Consider the following 18,027-nt stretch of genomic DNA (forward strand, 5'->3'; position numbering starts at 1 on the left):
AAATACAGCACAAAAAAGAAAGACCAGAGGAAGCACTGCGTCTGTTTCCCTGGTTACCGTGTTTTTAAGACTACAAAGCCCAGGTGATTGAACGCTGATTGAAGGAGAGGTACTGTACTGGACTCTCAACGTCTGGGGAGCTTCCGACTAGCTCTGTGAATCAGGCAGAATGGCTCTGTCAACTACAAATGAACAAACTGCTGGAACACTCACTATACAAAGGCATCAATACCACTGTACTACAATAGGACTGGACCGCCAAATCATCGGTAGGATATCATTAAATGAATCAGTTGGTAAATACATAATTGTGCTTACAAATACACGTTCAACCAAACATAATGCCTATGTGCTGTGTACATTACTTTACATTGTATAAAAGAATGTGTATAGATCATACACTGAGTACACCATGTATGGTTTCTACTTTCACAGGGAATTTAAAAATAGAGCTGCGCAGGAAACTGTGATTGCAAATGGACATAGAATTGGTTTAAATAAACTGCAGTGCTAGGTGTGGCAAGAAACTCCCAACAGAAAAGGAGCATTGCCTTGCTCATCAAATCAAACAAACTTCTACAAAATGAACATGTCTAAAGCACTTCTGGGTTAAACTACACTGTGGCAGATTTAAACTGTGTGCAATCATTCGATTTGTATGCAAGAAACAGGAGCGGGTTACTCTCCTCGGCCCAGCCTGAGATATAAAAAGGCCTGTGGTGATGCCTGAACTGCTGTAGCCATTATCAAATTATACAGGCTCCTTCAATGCCATGGATAGACAACCTGCACTTAATGTTGTGTGTCAGTTTTGCCCTGTAATTTACACAGCAACATGCTTGACAATTAAAACCACTAGAAATCTACACATACAGGACAGCTTGGTTTCTATGCTGTTTTTTTATGGGAGGGGGATACAGGATTTAAAGGATATGACCCAATTGGAATATACACCATCATGACAGTAGGAGACAGTATTACGGTTTAATGACTGCCTTTCTAGAAGTGCAGGTGTCCTTCCAGTACTCTCACAACGCTGTGCATGGATTCAGTCTTCCTTTGCTTGCTCTCTGCTCTTGAGCCGCTACTGTAGAAAGCCCACTGGGGAATAGGAGGGCACAGTGGTCGAAAGCCACAGTGTTCTCATTTCTGGGAAGCAGACAGCAGATGGATGCTGTGCAATCCAACGGGAGCCCGCAGCACAAAACCAGCACAGAACCTCAGCACACAATCAGGAGCACCAACCCGTCTTTTCTGTTTTACAAAGGCTCTAAAAAAAGACCACTAACATACTGTACATATACTCCATTCAGATGTAATTGCATACAACCCACAAACACACACACACACACACACACACAGAGGCTGAAACAATATTAGCATTGACTGCCATTCATTTTTATCTTATGTCAAATCTGCGCCACTGTCCAGCACATGCATGCGTCCACCACATCACAGACACTGCTGTTACTAAGTGCCAGCATTCTCGCAGGCAGGCCTAGTGCTTGATGGGAATGACTGCTGAACTGCATTGGAGGGGCAGTGTGGGAAAGCTCCCACTGCTTGTGTGCTGTACCTGGTCAATGGATAATTAAAGGACTAGCCATTAATCAAGCACCTTTCATGAGCACTTAATTCATCTCAATTAAAAGACCAGAGAGGGTCTTACTGTATAAGAATGAAGAACAATAACTTCTAAGGCCATCCATGTGAAGCAGCGGGTGGGGTACACACCATCAACACTTGGGAATGAATAAACGAATGAACAGTTATGCTTTCTCAAGATGTATTATCTGCATTGCTTTAAACCGGCAATTTATTTACACAGATAGAACAAAAAAACCTTATAAAGCAAGCTGGCTTCTTTGAAGTTTCCATTGAAAGTGCTGTGCGGTGAGAAGCGCACACTAATGAAGCTGTTTGTACTGAGAGCGAGGGGGCCTTCCGCACCTTTGATCCTGAACCTTCCCTCCATCCCTGGCTCTCCACCGTGGAGGGAGGGACTCTGCTCCCTGCCCAAACCCTATTGGAACCAGCAGGTTCAAGATGCCATTGATGTGGGTACATTCACTGCATTTTTTCAAGCCCCCGTGTGTTGTTTATGCTCTTGAGTGTGAATCTCAAACCCCAAAACGTAATCCCTACCGCCCCCTCTGAACTAAATATAAAAGGTGTCTATTTTTTAAAAAAGAACAAAACCCTGCTGGAGTGGGCAAATTAAATTCCATCTCATCTGGGAAAACTCTGTGTTTTTTGGGGGTATTAAAAGTTCTCTTTTTCAGGTTGACATAACCAATTATTACACATTTTCAAACACCTTCTTCCTTACAAACTGCGGGGACAGACCATTAAAATAATTTTAAAACGTAGAAATTGTAGCTACCGTACACAACGGAAACAAAGCCAAATCACTTTTTTTTTTTTTTTTTTTTTACAGTGTTACGCTGAATAAGCCCAATCTTTCTGAAAGCAGAACCCATTCCTGGAGTTTAAACAGCACAACTATCAGATAGACATTCACTATTTACTTACAGTTTCTGGCAAGTGTCAGGCACTCGTAAGATTACCTGCCATCAAGTTCCACCAGTGTGAATCCATGCGTGAGGGTTTTAACACCGATGGGGAGGCAGGTATGGGGATGGGTGTGTACCTCTAGGATCCACCAGAGAGGATTCAGGCTCCACGTTGTAGAAACTAACTACATGCTGTATGCTCGGAGAAGCCTGAATGGGACCTCACTTATCAGGCAAAACAAAAACAGAAGGCCGTGGACTTCATCAGCCTCCTTTGAAAGCGAAATGGATCTTGTACAAACAAACCAAACACTTGGACGAGCGGCTGAGCAGAAAACAAAAGCCTAGGCAGTGACTGGTCCCGGAGAACCACAGCTTCCAGTAGGGTATTACTGGCTGCTAAAGCACAGACCAGAACAGCGATAGCTGTCGAATTCTGTAAAGTCCAATTAAATAGTGTAGGATTTCATTTTGGGTCTGCCTTACCATGCTAGTTCTGTTTATATACAGCAATACTGGTATCTGTGTTTAAGTGGAAGGATTAAGGCCCCCTAGTGGCTGAATATTGATACAAATGGGTTCAAATGATTTTATTATATTTATTTATTTATTTATTTATTTATTTATTAGTGTTGAATTTAAATCAAGGGAAGTAATGTTAAAGCTTTACAATGCATTAGTAAGACCTCACCTAGAATATTGTGTTTAGTTCTGGTCACCTCTTTACAAAAAAGATATTGCTGCTCTAGAAAGAGTGCAAAGCAGAGCAACCAGAATTATCCTGGGTTTAAAAGGCATGTCGTATGCAGACAAGCTAAAATAATTTAATCTATTCAGTCTTGAACAAAGAAGACTACGCGGTGATCTGATTCAAGCATTCAAAATCCTAAAAGATATAGACAATGGGGGACTTTTTTGACCTGAAAAAAGAAACAAGGACCAGGGGTCACAAATGGAGATTAGTTAAAGGGGCATTCATAACAGAAAATAGGAAGCACTTTTTTACACAGAGAATTGTGAGGATCTGGAACCAACTCCCCAGTAATGTTGTTGAAGCTGACACCCTAGGTCTATTCAACTGATCTGAAAGGATCTTACGTTGTTTAAATATTACATTGGGAACAATCCTGAAGATGCACTTCAAGTTTAAAGACACAAACACATGCTGTTAGAGATGATGGTTTTATTTGAATAATTTAAACATACTGCGATACCTCACATTGATTAAACAGCCCCAGTGTGCTCCCTTACCACCTCCAGTTGAAATGTTATATTGTGCATAGCCTAGGATTGCAAAACACAAACTAAATGGAACCAATTCAATTGAGACTATAATCAGGATCTTGAGTACAGAAAGGGAAACCTGTAGGAGCTGCTGCAGGTACTATAATCAGGATCTTGAGGACTGAAAGGGAAACCTATAGGAGCTGCTGCAGGTAATGTAATCAGGACCTTGAGGACAGAAAGGGAAACCTGTAGGAGCTGCTGCAGGTAATATAATCAGGATCTTGAGGACTGAAAGAGAAACCTATAGGAGCTGCTGCAGGTAATATAATCAGGATCTTGAGGACTGAAAGAGAAACCTATAGGAGCTGCTGCAGGTAATATAATCAGGATCTTGCCACACACCTAGACCAGCTGCCACAGGACATTAAGCACCAGAACTGGGTTATCCTTCCTTCCAAACTAAAAGGATTTATGTGAAGAAAGAAAGAAAGAAAGAAAGAAAGAAAGAAAGAAAGAAAGAAAGAAAGAAAGAAAGAAAGAAAGAAAGAAAGAAAGAAAGAACTGTATACTGTAATTGTGTTTTTTTAGGTGGGCAGATGGAGGGGGTGGAGGTGATGGGGTCAGGTTTTTTTTTATTTTTTAAGTTGTGTTTTTTCTGGGTTTTTTTCTAAATTCCTCAGCCATTTAGTGTTAAGTCCAGTAATTAAGGCCACGCCGGGTCCCCCTCTGAATGGGAAGCTAATGCAGCCGGGGCTGTACCCACTAGAACACACATACAAGGTACAAATCCCTCCATTGTGAAGACTGACAAATTGGGGCCGGAGAGTGTCAGGCAGAGGGGGGGGTGGGGTGTTCAATCAAAGCCTGAACTGCAAAGAAACAGACGGGAAAGCTACAGTAATAACCGCCCATTGTCCTGCCACAGCCTGGCAAACTTTTCTTTTTCTTTTTCTGCTTCTCCCTTTTTTCCTCTCCTCTCCTCTCCTAATCCCCCTGACAGCTCCTTGGAGGGCGCCTCTATTTATTTAGTAGAAAGTGATTAAACTTTAATACAACGGGGCTGCCCATTGCCCCCCAACCCTCCCAGGCTAATTGATTGACATTTAAATGCAGTCAAAAGAACTTTCCAACAGATCCCTGGAATCGGAGGGGCAGGAAGCTGTGCTGTGAACTTCGAAGTCTTAATGGGGCAGAAAACTGGGGAAAAACAAGCAGGGAGGAATGTGAAGTTTTTTTGTTGTTGTTCTTGTGTCTGTGTAAGGATACTGAATTGGGAGGGTTAGCTTTCTCTTTCAAATGGACCGACTGCTTCTAAAAACACAAGTAAAAAAATCAACTCAATCTGTTGCAATTTTATAAAAAAAAAAAAAAGTGCACAAATAAATAAAAAAACACAGACTGATATCAATGCATAAATACGTATTATAAATGATACATCTCATGAAAATGTGCTTTTACAAAACAGAGGAGACCTTTTTAGGTGCTTCTAAGAACCTTTTTTACATGGTTTCTATATTCTCTATTTGCAGACTTTCTTTTTTGTCATGTAAGCTTTGAAACATGTATTGAAAATTGGAGTTTGCAAAACAATACAGTATTATAAACCACAAATTACAAACTGACTTGATCAGAAGGGTTAAAAAATTAGCTATTTGCAAAATGTTATTAAATGTTTCTTTGTCCTTGAAAACGATGTCTCCTTCTTGCTGCAGACAAGTCTCCCACATCACCTTGCCTTTTATACAGCCTACTGTCTGACTGCAGCAAATTAACAGTGAGTTCTTAAAATAATCAAGTAACTACGAGGCCCGCAATTACCGGCAGCTTGAATAAATTAGACGGAATACCTAATAGCAAAATTCCCTCCCAATTTTAGCAGTTTCGTTCAGAAACACTACAGAATTACATATGCATATACAGAATTACATATGCATATACAGAATTACATATGCATATACAGAATTACATATGCATATATAGAATTACATATGCACATACAGAATTACATATGCATATACAGAATTACATATGCATATACAGAATTACATATGCATCAAGGGCTAAAGCGCACAGAGACATTTCCCCCGCAAATCACATCTTAATTGTGTGTTTATGCCATTACGTGTGTTTTATAAATCCCGTCAAAGAATTCAGAACCCTCAGCGCCTGTTTTACGGTCGTAAAACATGCACAATCCTTTTATAAATCTGGGCCACTGTGGCTAATCAAGCTTGTAGTAATACTGGGAATGGGTGAAGCTGCTATGCAATAGGAGTCTTATTTCCATCCCTGTGTATATTTTTGATATATGTACTGTATGATATATTGCCACACTAAATCCCAGTGCACTGTTGGGGGCTCACAGTGGGCCCTGGTAGCTATCCACTTACAAGACTGACTATTCAGGAATACATTCTGACAGAATTCAATACTGGAAACACGCTGCTAATCAGAGACTTGCAATCAGCAAAACAATGTGTTCCTTTCGAGTATGAATAATAATGGCTATTTTGTGCAGTTGTCTTTCATGTGGTTGTCACAGAAGGGCAGCTGTGACAGTCTGCACTCTTCCGGTGGGTGTGTGTGTGTAAGAATGAGTGAGGGAAGTCTTCTCCAGCAGCACACAAAGGTGTCCAGATAAAAACAAACACCACACATATAAAGCTTATAAAGAGTTTGCTTAAAATCATATGGGAAAGAACTTCATACGGAAAGGGTCCATTTACTTGCAAGACATTTAAAAAGTAACCAAACCACTAATAACTGCCCTTACCAGAAGCCAGCACAGTCAGTGAAACTGTTAAAAATGTAATCGGACTGCACTGGGGTTTTTAAAGTAAATTCTTAGCCACAGTGAAATCGGACTCGTCTTCAAATTACTTGTGAGCACCAAGATCAACTCAAGCCCTTTTCAGAGAATGGATACTGAGTGGCAATGCTCCTTGTATTACCCAGACCCAGAGATTAGCAAGCACTTCTTTTAGCATCTTTTTTAAAATACCACTTTCTTTACCGTTAAGATATTTATCTGAGAGAAATATGCATACTCCTTTTAAAACCTGGAATGGGTGACACTGCTATGCAATAGGAGACTTATTTCCATCCCTGCACCCCAACGCAGTAGAGCTGCCCGGTGACTCTCTCTACAATCCAAAGCAGTAGAACTGCCCCGTAACTCTCCCTGCACCCCAACGTGGTACAGCTGCCCTGTGACTCTCCCTGCACCCCAACGCAGTAGAGCTACCCTGTGACTCTCCCTGCACCCCAACACAGTAGAACTGCCCAGTGACTCTCTCTGCACCCCAAAGCGGTAGAGCTGCCCCGTGACTCTCCCTGCACCCCAACGCAGTAGAGCTGCCCCGTGACTCTCCCTGCACCCCAACGCAGTAGAGCTGCCCTGTGACTCTCCCTGCTTTTACTAGGTGCATCACTGGGGGCCACAGTGAAAAATTAAGTTTCCGAAGAGTAAAAAGAGTTTCCAATTTCAGCTTACCAAATTAAATTGAACTAGCAGAAAAAAAATCAATAATAATTGTAGGCACACACCATAATTCACTGGTAGCAATTAGCACGCCACTTTGCATTTTGAGGCCCATTCTGTAGCTGCAGAGCATTGTTACAAGCGGATTCAAATAAAGAAACGCTCCTTTGTGGTGGATTAACTAGTATTCTGAAGGTTATTTTTTGGTATTGAGTGCTGCAAATGAGTCTATTTAGTACCTGAGCAAATAAAAAAAGGTGCACAGGAGGGACCCAGACTAATTGCCACTCTGCTCTGTTGAGACTGATAGATTGAATTAAACTCATTTTAAAGAATAACTCAATTGTAAAATATATCATTTAAAGTAATTTCTCTGAAGTCTTCAAGTAAGGGTATTTTGTTACTGTTTATTGTAACCCGATTGTATTTAAAACTCTGTATTTAAGATCCAAACGTTCCCAGCTGACAAGGTTCAGAGGTACCAAAGCAGGTATCGAGATGACCAAAGGCAGAACCAGTACCACAGTGCCCCCTAGGTGTAATCTGTAAATTCAACTGGGGGGACAGCTGCCATTTTTTTTACCCATCCTGAAACAGTGCCTAACAGGCAAACAGCGGTAGCTAAATATATCATGTCATCTACATTTAAAAAAAATAAATCTCTACGGTGTTCTATGAAAGGCATCAGGATATTACCATATAGTATGACACTTTAACTTGCAAACATACAAATACACTGACTGAACAGGTCCCAAAAGTATTCCTAAGAAGTAACTCAAGCCCAGTTTAAAAAAGGCCAATTTATATTTGTCAACTAAATTATTAAAAAAAAAAAAAAAAAATAGAGAAAAAAAAAGAAACTTCACCTGCACACCTGAAGCTCTGGGCTGTGAGTCCCTTCTCCACAGCGAGGGTGGTGAGGATGCCTAGGAAGCTGGTGGTCACAGACTGCCTCTTGCTCCTCTGTGGGTTCTTGGCAGGCTTCCCCCGGAGGGTGACATGAGAGGGCTGCCCAGAAGCCTTCTGCAACGCTGCAGCCACTCTGATGGCTTCTGCCCAGTCCAGGGTCTTGTTCTCGCTCTCCGCTCGGAGACACAGCCCCTCCTCAGGGAAGATGACCTGGAACCGGGAGACGCAGCCACCGCTCACGTCCCGCTGCACCGCCACGCAGGTCCCAATGTTATAACGGAAGAGGGGGTCTGACACAGGCCCTCTCCCCTCCGTGGGGAAGGCCACAAGGTGGCTCTTACTCAGCACAAAGGTGAAGGCCTGCCAGTTGTTCTGGTTCGTCAGCTGATACAGCACCCCGGTCTTCAAGACATCCTGGCAGTGCTGTGTGAACAGGGGTAGGGCCGTGGGCCTGCTGAGCTGCCGGGGAGCCTGGGTGGTGGGTTTATCCTCCTGTGGAGCTGGCCGCACTGCTGAGATTCGTTCCAAAAGCCTCTGCTCCCAGTCGAGAGCTTCCCACTGGGACTGGGCTCGAAGCTGGAGCCGGGTATTGTTGAAGAAGACGGCGTCCACTATTTTGGCATCCTGGTTGTTGGTGGCCACGACGCTGTGGCAGTGGGACAGGGAGTACGCGGTGCAGAGCTGCTGGTTCCCGCTGCTGTCCAGGCTATAGATGCGCAGCTCACATGGGGACAGCTCGATGTAACAGCTGCTCCAGCGGCTGCCCACACCTTCCCTTTGCTCCAGGTATCCCTTCTTCACAATGTTTGGAAAAGCTGAAAGAAAGAAGAAAGAAACACACACACACACACACAAGGATTCAGTGCTTGATGACTACTTCCAGTACTATTACACAAGCAATCAATCCAAAGGAACAAGTCATAATGTGTTTTTGCAGCCATCTGTGTTGCACTAAAGAAAATTCCTAATATGTTATACCTTTTTGTAGTGCTAGCTGTAATTTTTTGCAATATAATTGCAACTAAATATTTGGCAAAAATCAATCACCTTAATTGTGCTTCTGCTACGGGCCAAACTGAAACTCATTAATTCTGTAAAATCCTAAAATGTCTGTACATTAATCATAGCTGAGACTTAATGGGTAATTAAATATGCCTGTGCTTATTACAGCGAATGACTTTCAATGCAGGATGCAAACACAAGGGGAATGCCAATGTTGAAGCCAGTATTTGGACCTCATCTCAATCCTACTGTAACACCACTGTTTTATAGCTGTGCCAAGTGAAGCACCGCTCCCCTCCCCAGAAGCACACTATAACATAAAGTGGCTCTGACCTTATGAATGGCTTCTAGGGGCATGCTGAGACTGAGACAAGGAGAATACAAATTCACCGGACAGTCCTCAGACAGAAATAGCCTCTGTTGCTTCTGCTGTGGCCTGAATGCTAACATGAGATACGTGGAGGTGACTAGCCTCCCGTTTAGCATCTAACATATTCCAAGTGTCAACCTGAAAAGAAATGAGATGAGCAGAACAAAGGGCGGATTATTTATCAAATGAGATGATCAGAACAAAGGGCAGATTATTTATCAAATGAGATGATCAGAACAAAGGGCAGATTATTTATCAAATGAGATGATCAGAACAAAGGGCAGATTATTTATCAAATGAGATGATCAGAACAAAGGGCAGATTATTTATCAAATGAGATGATCAGAACAAAGGGCAGATTATTTATCAAATGAGATGATCAGAACAAAGGGCAGATTATTTATCAAATGAGATGATCAGAACAAAGGGCAGATTATTTATCAAATGAGATGATCAGAACAAAGGGCAGATTATTTATCAAATGAGATGATCAGAACAAAGGGCAGATTATTTATCAAATGAGATGATCAGAACAAAGGGCAGATTATTTATCAAATGAGATGATCAGAACAAAGGGCGGATTATTTATCAAATGAGATGATCAGAACAAAGGGCAGATTATTTATCAAATGAGATGATCAGAACAAAGGGCAGATTATTTATCAAATGAGATGATCAGAACAAAGGGCAGATTATTTATCAAATGAGATGATCAGAACAAAGGGCAGATTATTTATCAAATGAGATGATCAGAATAAAGGGCAGATTATTTATCAAATGAGATGAGCAGAACAAAGGGCAGATTATTTATCAAATGAGATGAGCAGAACAAAGGGCAGATTATTTATCAAATGAGATGATCAGAACAAAGGGCAGATTATTTATCAAATGAGATGATCAGAACAAAGGGCAGATTATTTATCAAATGAGATGTTCAGAACAAAGGGCAGATTATTTATTTTAGTCCTCAACTGCTGCTCATTAAATCATCTATTAAAATCGGCTTCCTTGAAGACACTAGTTCTCATTAACTTTAAGCAAAAACAAGTAAAAAAGAAAATCGTTGGAGACTGGCAGATTTATTCATGGCCACCCACTGCCAGTTCCCCTGGTCAGGTGCCAGCCTGTCCTGATTTGACAGCACAGTTGTTTAAACACTTGAACTGTCCTTGTAATTGTTGTTAAAGCAGTTTATATTGATCAACCTCTGCTGCATGATGGGTACAATCATCAGTGAAAGTATGTGTGCTTGACAACATAACAAAAAAAAAACACATTCATTATAAAATCCCAAATAAAAGCATTCCTGAGAAATAACGCACAACTCCCACTAACTGCCATTCACCTTTTTGTTTAAATGCCTGTTAAAAAACACAGTGAGTTTCTGATTGTCTGGCCAGCATGCGATGCACTTCACTAGCATTCAAAGAGAATTCCACGTACTGCGTGTGTACATTGTCTGAATGGCCTTGCATTGCGTACCACTAACGAGTCTGTGCAACATAACAGACAGCCAAACTGCAGACTGATTCAAAGCAGTACTGCTTGCCAAACCTCAGCAATTAGCACATATTTAGGAAACAACAACAACAAAAGGTTGAATTATCTTTAAGTGTTTATTTTACAGACACTTCATACAAAAAACAACAACAAAACATTTATGATTGTGCAGGCGTGATGTCATCCTCCTAGGTGGGTGGGAAGCACAGGATAATTACGAAGCTCTGATCTCTTAAATAGTCCTTGCTACTGGACTTCCAGAGGGCATTGACAGGCAGTGTTGTAGGTGAATTCCTGGCCTGTCCTAGTTTTATCAGGAACCACAATTTTGTTTTACGTTGCCCTTAAACTGTTTCCACTGCATGTCTCAGTCTTCAGTGCAATATGATTTGTCACAGCCTTCCCCAAAAGCGTGTTCATCCCTGACATGGTGATCTTCAATGCCACAGTAACAATTACTGCTTGATAGTGTTTTTTCCAGCGTGACAAGCTTGTATTGATTTATTAAAGAATATACAGAGACTAGCAGCAATACACCAATAATGTTTTTTCTTTTTTAACTCGTTTGATGACAAGGCAATTAAAGTTATAGCTTGTTTAATTCTGCTATTAAGGACATTTCCATCATTCTTAAATATTAGAATGAGAGAGAGAAAACAGATCCCACTTAGCAAAGGTCCCCTAGCCAAGACCAGGATCGCATGACTCACCCTGCACTCCACGCGGTAGTGCCTTTACTGGAGACCATATTTTAAGGAACGTGGAGTCTTTTTTCACATTAACAGAATTCCTGAAGAGCAGGTATTTGGTGAAATGTTTTTTTCTTATCTTTTATTTAACAGCATGTTTTTTGTTGGGTTTTTTTTTTGGAACATTTTATTATTTTCAGGACACAGATAAGGATTTCTATTCATCGTATGGAAATGTGTTCTTGTACTGCCTTTAGGAGCACAGCAAGGAGTAACGGTCAGCACTACGTGTGTGTTAAGCAATTGTATTTATAAAACAATACACTTGAGTTAGATGCAGCAAACCCCATTATTATTATCTTTATACTACAAATAATAGGCTTTGATTCAACATGAATTCAATTTACCGATGGGGAAACATTTAAAGCAACACAGCTTGATGAGCTCGGAATCCTGTTAAGTATACAAGCAGGTGCTTTAAAACAGTGATGTAAATAATCACAGTTCACTCTCAGGGTTAAATCATTCATCATTGTCTTAGGTTGGAGGGTTTGCCTTTTTGGTGTAATATTTCAAATGTTTTTATTATCTTCGAATACTGGTTCTGTAAAATATAATTAGGGTTTAAGCTAAATTGGTGTAGGATATCAAAATGACCAGCTAAGTCTACTAACTTGCCAAGATAGTAAATAAATAAATAAATATATCTGTGCACATGTTTATTTTTCCATATACCTGAAAAAAATATCAGATGTGCTATCGGCAAATAACAATATCTTAATATACGTGATTCTTGAGATAAGTGTGTGTGTGTATATACATGTATACATTATATAACAGAGCCAGGAAGTGGCAAGCTTCAAAGTGTCAAGAGAAAAAATTAATTAGTCACAATTACTTTAACCTGAATTCAATTTGTACATCTCACCATCTTCAAAGGGCTTGGTAATTGCATTGAAAGGTGGTTGAAAGCTATCTCAGGTAAAACCCAATATGGATGGCTTCCACGAGGAAAACCCTAAACAGACTTGTGTTAGCACGCCATGTCCACATGTATTTAGGCACACATCTTATTAGGCCTGCATTGCAACCTCTGAAACTAAGCTGTCACGTGACTTAGCCAGGGTTACAAACACACTAGTCTTGCACCTCGGCCTGGATGAAATAAAAAATATGGCAGCATGTGGCAATGTGCCCCGCCCGTGTGCATTTCTATGTTGTATGTTGCGTGTGGTGTGTTAATGTTGGTGTATAGATATTGCTGCACAGGACATAAATGGGTGTGTGCAGCACGAGTTATTTAAAATGTATAATTGTATTTAGGCACGGGATTGCACTTCACTTCACGTGCATTTAAAGTATTTAATATGTGAGCACGGGGTTGCACATAATTAATTCACGTGCTGGGATTCAAGTGAATAATTAATTAGTAATTGAATCCCGGCACAACAGTATATATAGGTGCACGTTTCACTCACTCGGGGTTGTGTGTTCGGTGAGTGGAGAACGGGAGAGAGAGAAGGAGAAATAAATTAATAACAATTGCTATCGCATGCTGGTAGGACCCGCACAATACTTGTTTGTTTATTTTTACTCACCGTGTTTGTGTGTCTGTCCGTCCACCGTTTGTTTAAGTGTTAGTCCGTTTTGTTTGTCTGTTTTATTTGGCATCAAGTGCCGTGTCCTGTTTTGTTCAACCGTTTATTTATTTGTTTATTAAAATACTGTGCGCTGCCATTTGCGTTTTCAGTTTCAACCCCAGTACTGTCTGTCTCTGTGTGTTTCTTTCTGGCCTGAAATCCTCCCTGCAGCTAGCCTGTCACACAGGACCATAAATATTATAGCTACAGTATGGCATTGCCAAAAAACTTAGATTTAATCCAGCAATCAGACTCCTATTAAAAAAACAACTGTTCATCCCTATAGCAGCAAGAGCAACTCCTAATACTAAACCTACAGGCCCTAGAGGGGCAACCCTGGAGTGGGCATGCTAGTCCCAGAGCCCAATCTACTGCAGGTTTAATAGGTACAATTGAATGATGTACTGCTTTTGGACCTGAACCGAGGTTGAATCGGTTCAATTAAACAATTACAAACAGGCCTGTAGACTGGTAGGGCTGGAGCTGCCTGCCCCTGCTGTGGACCAGCAGAACTCATGTGTTCCAGTCAGCTGCAACACATGACCTTGTTTCAACAAGGCTCTCCATTGATTCATTGAACCACAAGGTTCAGTTCATCACTGTAAGGTGGTTGAAACAGTGCTTTGGAACCCTGCCCTGGATAGGAATGAGCTGAAAGAGCCACAAGTCAGTTTCCCTAGCTCTGAAGAAGAGATGCTGTTTGCCATTGCATTGTAATGGAAATGATTTAGAATCATGTACTGCCAAAACTGGCACAGAACTCAATGTTGAACACAAAGAAGACAGGCGCTTACCCGTTTTCAATGCTAATACAAATATTTGAGCATATTTTTATGTTGCAGTAGGATTCAATATTGACTCGTGTTCTGATTTCAAATGGTTTTGTAATAAAAAAAAAATACAAATAAAAAAAAAATGTTTAGCCAGAGCCGTATAAGTGAGGGAATAAATGAAACCATCTAAAGGGGTTAGGCTATTAGATTTGATTGAAGAAAATGAGGGGGGAGTTTAAAAGTAATAGATGCATGCCGTGCCCTATATTCTAGTTCCATTTAAAAAAAAAAAATTTAAGTTCAAATTAAAGAGCTGTCTTAATTGGCTGCCATTCCTTGCCAAAATTGTCATCTTCTTTTTCCTTCAAGTGTTTTAGTCCTTTATGCAGAATGCAATTCATTACCAACGCAGCTTTTAGCTGCGGAGCAGCCTTTCTTCCCTGCCTCCCTGTCTGTTAATGCATTTGACTGAGATGCTAATCCACCCTTATATTAGCGATAATTGTTGCACATTGTTAGCCCCTTGTTTTATTCTTCTTGTTTTGTTAATGCACTAATCCAGTATTATTGTAAACCTTATTGCAGCAGCCCTCTATTTCCACACACACCAATAAATCACCATTGCTAATATTACGTGGACTATAGATGACATTTTGAAATGTTCCCCATATGAGAAATTCAGACTCATCTCACAAAAGCACATGCTTTTGTAGCATGAGAGAAAGCCCTATTCAGCTTGGCAATTTTTTTTTTTCTCCCATGTCAGTGAAGTGGATGCTGCCGTTTCCACTCTACGAGGGACAAAAAAAATAATAATGTTCCATTAAAATTCAAATGCCTTGTTCCATATGGGGGTTGGCGATGGAGGTAGAGGTTTGACAGAGAGGCTTTCTTCTCTTCCAGTGCCTCAGCACAATGAGATGGATAATATTGATCTATTGAGAGCGGCTTCTGTGTGCTCTGTGTGCACTGCTGCTACCTCTCCGTTTCTGATACGGAAAATCATTTAAAAAGAAAGCAAATTAGACTGAGGCAGAGAGAAAGGAAGAACACTAATAGAAGAGCACAGTCAACATCTGGGCCTGATCTGTACAATAAAGAGGATGAAAAGGATGGCTGGCCCAGCAGCTGCCAGTGTGCAGTACTGGACTGTATCGAGTTTTCTTTTAATAAAGTTGTCCACTGTTCTAGTGCTAGTATTAAGGTTTTAAAATTAGCAGGTAATCTGGAGTTGGCAGCGATACTGTAGCAACTAAAATGAATTGTTTACCAGCATGATGTAAGGACCAAGATACAAGCTTTGATTAACGATCTCCAGGGTGATTTTAATTTAGATTTTAACCCAAGATCATCACGCTTAATACTAAGTGCTTCTGGTCAAACTCCAGTGTAGGTTTGAACCAGGTTTGGGAAAAATGTTTTTCTATTTAATTGTATTTTGCATAGCTGAGAGCTTACAACAGGGGTGGTTAAAGCTGGCCCTTCCAGTTCTGGTCTTTCTTCCAACCCTGTTCTAAATTGTTTAATTGAACCAAATAAACCTGCACCCAGACCCTGAACTGGTTAATTATCCCACTTTACCTGCTGAACCTGGAGTGGAATGGCCGTCCAGGACCCGTGATTGGACACCCCTGGCTTAGCAGGTCAGAGCTGGGTATAATCCCTTTTGAAATGGTCCCTTGTGTAAAATCCCTGGTCACTTCTGTCGTCTTGGATGTAGAAGAGCCTGCCTAGCACAGTCTCCAATTAAAGTAAATGAAAACCCAGAAGTAATATGAATAAGCATTTCATAATAATAAAAAATAAATACAAATAATAATCAATGCATTTAAAAATCATGTGGCTTTATTGATGTGATAGGAACCCGTGTTCAGAGTCAGGGTCAATTCCAATTCCATTTCCTTTTTAAAATCAATTCCCAATTCCAATTCCCATTCCTTAGAAGGAATTGGAATTGATATTTTAGAGATGTAATTGTTGTGATTGTTCAACTGCTTTCATTGAAGTAACTTGAACTTGTTGCCCCTGTGAGAAGCTCATTTTAACAGAATACTGCTAATTACAATTTGTATCAATGATGTGTTGGAATTGATTAAAAGGGAATGGGAGCTGATTTTAAATAGCAGTTGGAAATGGAATTGAAAGTGAAAAACAGGAACTGATCCCCCAACCCTGTCTGTGTTTCTGGAAAACAAAATCCCAACAAGTCTCAAGCTTCGTGTAATACCAACATACTGTCTTCTTCAGCAGTCACAAAGCCTCAGACCAATAGAACTGTGCATTGTGATGAGGAGAAGACGTATTGCATTTCAAGAAGTTTAAAATAACAGATTTTCTTCAACACTCCCTACCTTCTTTCCTTTGCAGGTCACTGACGGCAGCCAGATTCCTCTCCAGGGAGGGGACTCCGTTATCAGGGACAGACTTGTAATTTGCGTCGGACCTTGAGCGGTTGTGCCCACGTGTGAAGGCTGCCGATTCTTTGGCCTGGCTGGCCAGGTCGTTGGTGGAACGGGCCCTGCTCCTGCTCCTTCTGCCCTGACACATGCTGAAGATGTTGAAGGAGGGCACCTCTTTCTTCTCTGCCCACTCCAGGTTGTTGGCGGCTGCATCGCAGCCCTTATTCAGCTGCTCCTTGCTCAGCAAGCCCCAGAAAGTGCCGCCGTTGCTCTGGAGGGAACTGTTTCGGAGCTCGACTGCGTGAGTCTTCCCAGCCTTGCTCATGAAGCCCTTCTGCCCAGCGAGCTCAGGCACCTCCTGTATGCTGTAATTCTCATGCTGCTGCTGCTGCTGCTGTCCGTTCTCTACAGGGCAGTCAAAACAGTGGAGGAAGTCTTCAGTGACCTCCAACGCCGGGCTGATATCCTCCACGTCCATTTCAAATGGTTTTGTAGCAGCCAACTGAAACCAACTGGGGCCTCAGTCTGTATAAATGTATATGCCGCAAGGGAAACAGACGTGGCTGACAGATAGTTTAAGTTTCAAATCAGCCTCTAGAAACTTTGCACAGTTAGTGTAAAAAGGGGCACTCCGTCTGCTTACTAAATATCAACACGAGAGATCCATGCTCTTTATAGCAGACAGCGTGTTTTTTTTATTTATAAGTGCAACAGAATTTCTTTGGTTAAGGAAGCTAATTTGAGAGGTTCAAGTCTTGTGCCAGGGTCCTCCATTCCTAAAGCGTGTGGTCTCATTTCAAGAAACCAGTTACTTTACTGTCTTCACAATCTTGGCTGCCCAGATTAACTGTGTAATGCAGCTGAATACAGTAAACTGCTGTAGATTTATATTCCACTTGCATGGGAAAAAGAATAAATAGATTTAATTTAGGATGTGCCTGTCAACAGCACACCGCCCAAGACTGTAATTGAGGAACATCAGAGCTCCAGTGAAGTCCACATGGCTGTCTAATTAATGGAGTGTGATTGGATTGGGCATCCTCTGTAGAGACAGACATTATGGACAAGTGGAAAAGAGAAAAGGCTGTGGATTCAAAGCATGGCGACTCCTATTTCCTGCAAAAAAGAAAACAGATTATTAATGCAGCCAGCCAACACCTTTCAGGTCAAGAAGCCCCCCCCCCCCCACACACACACACACAAAACAAACAAACAAACAACTATATTTGCTTAGAACTCAAGAATACCCTGCATGCATCACAAGAGAAGAGCAGATGCAGTGGTAGCCTGTCTAGTAATCAAAACGGCTTCAATCGGCTTCATACAGGGTGATCATGAAGTCAGTCTGCAGCTGCTGCTCGGAGGGGGTCAGAGCACTGCAGAGAAATGAAGCTTGGCAAACGATATGCAACAAGATTTTAGGACTCCTGACACATGAAAGTGTATTAACTTCTTTATATGGGCTCCATTCGTCTTGATAGACAGCAGCATTGCAGTCTGGCCAAATGACTTCTCAATCACCCT

At 41.3% G+C, this 18,027-nt stretch overlaps 1 protein-coding gene across 2 annotated transcripts in view; it reads right to left on the reverse strand.

Moving 5' to 3' along the window:
- The window catches only part of LOC117400877 (pleckstrin homology domain-containing family M member 3-like), a 57,276-nt gene that overhangs the window by 36,096 nt on the left and 3,153 nt on the right, over nt 1-18,027 (reverse strand). For both annotated transcript variants that reach the window (XM_034001219.3, XM_059032572.1), the window contains exons 2-3: nt 16,456-17,619; nt 8,088-8,945 (exon numbers count right to left, since the gene is read on the reverse strand). In XM_034001219.3, the coding sequence (XP_033857110.1) occupies nt 8,088-8,945; nt 16,456-16,981 (1,384 nt within the window). In that variant the 5' untranslated portion in view covers nt 16,982-17,619. The remainder of the gene's footprint in view (nt 1-8,087; nt 8,946-16,455; nt 17,620-18,027) is intronic.

Source organism: Acipenser ruthenus, chromosome 10, assembly GCF_902713425.1.
Source record: "Acipenser ruthenus chromosome 10, fAciRut3.2 maternal haplotype, whole genome shotgun sequence".
Classification (NCBI taxonomy): domain Eukaryota; kingdom Metazoa; phylum Chordata; class Actinopteri; order Acipenseriformes; family Acipenseridae; genus Acipenser; species Acipenser ruthenus.